The sequence below is a fragment of the Papaver somniferum genome, chromosome 7 (genome assembly GCF_003573695.1).
Source record: "Papaver somniferum cultivar HN1 chromosome 7, ASM357369v1, whole genome shotgun sequence".
Lineage (NCBI taxonomy): Eukaryota > Viridiplantae > Streptophyta > Magnoliopsida > Ranunculales > Papaveraceae > Papaver > Papaver somniferum.
Window position 1 is genome coordinate 109,709,929 of NC_039364.1, and position 4,508 is coordinate 109,714,436.

The 4,508-nt window shown below is 37.1% G+C and overlaps 1 protein-coding gene across 1 annotated transcript; it reads left to right on the forward strand.

Moving 5' to 3' along the window:
* The first annotated feature begins 843 nt into the window (after positions 1-843).
* LOC113298098 (receptor protein kinase-like protein ZAR1) lies at positions 844-4,217 on the forward strand. The gene is made up of 2 exons (XM_026546769.1): positions 844-2,446; positions 3,314-4,217. Exons 1-2 carry the CDS (start codon positions 901-903, stop codon positions 3,973-3,975), a joined length of 2,208 nt encoding a protein of 735 aa, XP_026402554.1. The 5' UTR covers positions 844-900; the 3' UTR covers positions 3,976-4,217.
* The last annotated feature ends 291 nt before the right edge of the window (positions 4,218-4,508 follow it).

The following is a 4,508-nucleotide window of genomic DNA, read 5'->3' on the forward strand; positions in this document are numbered from 1 at the left end:
TGCAAAATGTATAAACTTTTATAAGTACAACTCCTATGGGAAGTAAAACCATCCATAAGTCTTGGATAATCCATTAGATATGGACCAAAAGAAGCCACTATGGTGTTTTCAAGAGTCCACAAAACCATCAAGTCCATTAGGAACTCCACATATTTGAGGGGGTTGACGTAGAGGGTCCATCCGGTCATTAGATGACCGGATACAACATCCGGACATTGAGTGTCCGGATGTATATTTTTTTTAATTTTTCTTTCTCCATCCGGGCACTTGATGACCGGATGCAACAAAATTCATTTTACTCATCAGGCCACTCAATGATCGGATGGGAGTCTTACCTTTTTGAATAACGTAAATGGCAACAAATATATGTGTTCCTAAAGTATAGCAACGGTTATGTGCCATTTGTAACATTTGTAAGCGTTGCAAATTTTAGATATTGAGATCCACCAAAATTTTGACGGATGAGTCTTTTTTTTTTCTTTTTTAATCCAAGGCCGGATGGACTAACTACTTATTTTTGTTTCCATGGTGGGTTTTGTCTCCACTAAATACTGAGGATCCATATATATACGAATACTCTTCAACTTATGGATGTTTTCCATGACATAGGTGTTGGCCTAAACAAAATTGTAAATCATTCACCCACATACCTATTTTTCTTTTGATTCCAGTAAAACAAATAAAACAAAATAAATTGAGAAACTCTTTTTAACTCTGTTCTTTGCTTCCCTTCTACTTCCTTTCCACAGAAGTCTATTTGGCGGGAAGTAGGACCCACAATCAAAATCTCACTCTTTATTGTCTCACTCTCTCTCACAGACACAGTCTATTAAATACCCACCAAATCCCTTTCTTCCTCTTCTTCACAGAGTGGAAAATTCAGAAAGGAGTCAAAATTAAATGAAGATAGTTCAACTACTCTTCTTCTTGATCCTATTCCTTCAAAACCCTAACCCGCTTTCCTCATTATCACCAGATGGTTTATCACTACTAGCATTAAAATCAGCCATGGATTCATCACCATCTTCAGTTGCAGTATTCTCAGATTGGAATGAAAACGATTCAAATCCATGTCATTGGTCAGGTGTCTCATGTATGAAAGTCCATGGATTCCCTGATCCTCGTGTCGTAGGCATTACAATTGCCGGAAAAAACTTAAAAGGATACATCCCATCGGAACTTGGTAGTTTGATTTTCCTAAGGAGATTAAATCTTCATGGAAATCAACTCCATGGTTCAATACCGGATCAGCTTTTCAATGCTTCTTCCTTACATAGTTTATTTCTTTACGGGAATAATTTAACTGGTTCACTTCCACCTTCGATATGCAATTTACCGCGGTTACAAAATCTTGATTTATCTTCCAATGCGCTGTCGGGTGGAATTCCAAGTTCTTTCTCTAGTTGTCGGGAGTTACAGCGGTTGGTTCTATCGCGTAATAAGTTCTCTGGTGAGATTCCGGTTGGTATATGGTCGAAACTTCAGAATTTAATGCAGCTTGATTTGTCTTCTAACAGTTTTACCGGTGAGATTCCTAACGATTTGGGTGAGCTGAAATCACTAACAGGTACTTTAAATCTATCGTTTAACGAATTCACTGGTGAGATTCCGAAAACGTTAGAGAAATTACCAGTTGCAGTTAGTTTTGATCTGAGGAACAATAATTTAAGTGGTGAGATTCCTCAGAAAGGTACATTTTCTAACCAAGGTCCAACTGCTTTTCTTAATAATCCGTCGCTGTGTGGTTTTCCGCTTCAAAAGTCTTGTCAGAACATTGAAAATCCTTCGTCGGGGAGCTCCGTTTCGGGCCAAGAACGTGGGAGTAAGCCAAAGAAAGGATTGAAACCGGGGTTAATTATTTTGATCTCAGTAGCCGATGCAGCTGCAGTGGCATTAATTGGTTTAGTAATCATATACATTTATTGGAAACGGAAAGATTCGCCTAATGGGTGTTGCAGTTGTACCAGTAAGACCAAATTGGGTTCGAACAATCAGAATCAGAATGGAACGATGGGCTGTTCTTTGTTTTCGTGCTCGTGTGCGAATGGGGAGGCAGAAGAATCGGACTTGGATTCTCCTTCTGAGAAAGATAGTCATGAACATAATACGAGCAGTGGAGATCAAGAGGAAGGGAACTTAGTAGCGATTGATAAAGGATTTAGTTTCGAACTGGATGAATTATTGAGAGCATCAGCATATGTCTTAGGGAAAAGTGGATTAGGAATTGTGTATAAAGTTGTGCTGGGTAATGGAATTCCTGTTGCAGTGAGAAGATTAGGTGAAGGTGGTGGCCAAAGGTATAAAGAATTTGTAGCTGAAATTCAAGCAATTGGGAAAATTAAGCATCCAAATGTTGTTAAATTAAGGGCTTATTATTGGGCACCAGATGAGAAATTACTTATTTGTGATTTCATTTCCAATGGCAATTTGGCTTTTGCTCTTCATGGTGAGTTTCTAACTTTCCGTTTTCCATTATTTTTTCTTGTTTTGTCTTTTTTTTTCTTCTAGAAATCAAGGTGCAACGCCATTTTCGAACATGAGTCGTAGACTTCGACACCCAAACCCTTTTATTACCTCTTTAGTCTTTCCTGGAAAAGAAAACAACATATGCTGCTTTGTCTACTGCTAAATTACTTGAGTTTTGTTTGTTCTTATTCTGTTTTATGTATTAGACACTTAGATAATTTTTTTGTAGATTTAGTTTTTCTATGATGCACAAAGGAAATGATAGTACAATATGTACGGAGTACCTGCCTTAGGATTACAGAATTTGGATAAACAAGAAAATAACATTCCAAAATACATGCTGTGTGTGGGAATTTGCTTCCCTGGATTGTCCAATTTAGGATCTCTAGGGTCTACCTCTTGCCATTCCATTTGTGCTCAAAAATGCATATATCTTTTCTTTTTTTTTATTGTATTCAGATATCTGTCTAGTGTCAATGGCACATTGTTAATGTTATCTTGGAATGTGATTAGATCAAAAGTTTGTTTTATTGATTCTCTGGTTAAAAGTTTGTTCCGTTGATCCGTCGGTCAGCCTTCGTTCTATTTTTGATCAATATACTTTTGTCTAATTACGAATTTGTTTACGATCTAAATGGGCTTTTCAGAAAGCTACTTTTTTTTTTTTTTTTCTTGTAGTACATCATTTCTTCTCTACTTGAAAAGGAAAAGAAAGATAGCTTTGAAGTAAAGATGATTAATTCTTGTTGGATTCCCGTTGAAGCTTAGTAGCGAAGAATGCGTTTTTTTTCTCATGTGATGATTAATAATGTTAAAAGTAGCTAAAACCGTTTTCCATTTGATGCAGGGCGAAATGGGTATGCATCAGGAGGAGGTAGTCTGTCATGGACGACTCGGTTGAAAATTGCAAAAGGCGCAGCCAGAGGACTAGCCTATCTGCACGAATGCAGCCCAAGAAAATTTGTACATGGAGATGTAAAACCAACCAACATTCTTCTCGACAATGACTTCAATGCTTACATATCTGATTTTGGTCTCAATAGGCTGATTAGTATAACAGGAAGTGATCAAACTTCTACTGGTGGACTGATTGGCGGAGCACTGCCATACATGAAGGCGGTGCAAACAGAGAAACCAAATTACAAGGCCCCAGAGGCAAGAGTAATAGGAATGAGGCCGACTCAAAAATGGGATGTATATTCATTTGGTTTAGTGTTGTTGGAACTGTTGACGGGGAAATCACCCGAGTCTTCGTCGTCACCAATGGCATCAGCATCTACATCGTCAAGGGGAGAATCAGGGGTGGATTTGGTGAGGTTGGTGAAGAGAGGGTTTGAGGTGGAAAAACCATTGTCTGAAATGGTAGACCCCATGTTACTACAACAAGTACACGCTAAGAAAGAAGTGATGGCTGTTTTCCATGTGGCTCTTGCTTGTACTGAATCTGACCCTGAAATTCGACCTAGAATGAAAACTGTCTCGGAAAATCTTGATAAGATTGGGAATTAGATTGTAAATTAGCAAAGAACTAATTCAACCAAAACCAAATGAGATAGGTTATTTCTCCTAAGGAGGCAAGGTATCCGGTTAATTTCTTATAATTCAATATTATTCGAAGGTGGTTTCATTGTTCTTTCTGTTTTCATTGATGCAAAATTGTAGATTGTGTAGTCATTCTCTCTTTCTGTAACTCGTGTGTTCCAAATTCATAGCAATTGGGATCATAATTTTTTTTGAAATTTTTGCCTCTATTATACTCCCTCCGTTACTTTTTAATAGGCCAGTTTTTATAAATAAATATTTCAAAAGAATAGGTCATTTTTTTAATTGGGAAAGTCAAATGTTAATTTAATTTTTTGGGACCACTTTTTTTTTTTTAAATTCTTTTGATGACAAGTGTTATGTGGACCATTTCACTTTTTTTTTGGCTGACAAGTGTCATGGGGACCATTTTACTTCACTTCTTTTATTGGAAAGTGTTTTGAAGACCACTTTCAATAATTAGTTCTCTTAATTTCCTTAATTTTCTCAAAAAAAAAGAA

Coding starts and splice junctions, on each gene's coding strand:
- LOC113298098 (XM_026546769.1), top strand. CDS start 901: ATGAAGATAGTTCAACTACTCTTCTTCTTGATCCTATTCCTTCAAAAC. Junction 2,447..3,313: donor TTTGGCTTTTGCTCTTCATG/GTGAGTTTCTAA, acceptor CATTTGATGCAG/GGCGAAATGGGTATGCATCA.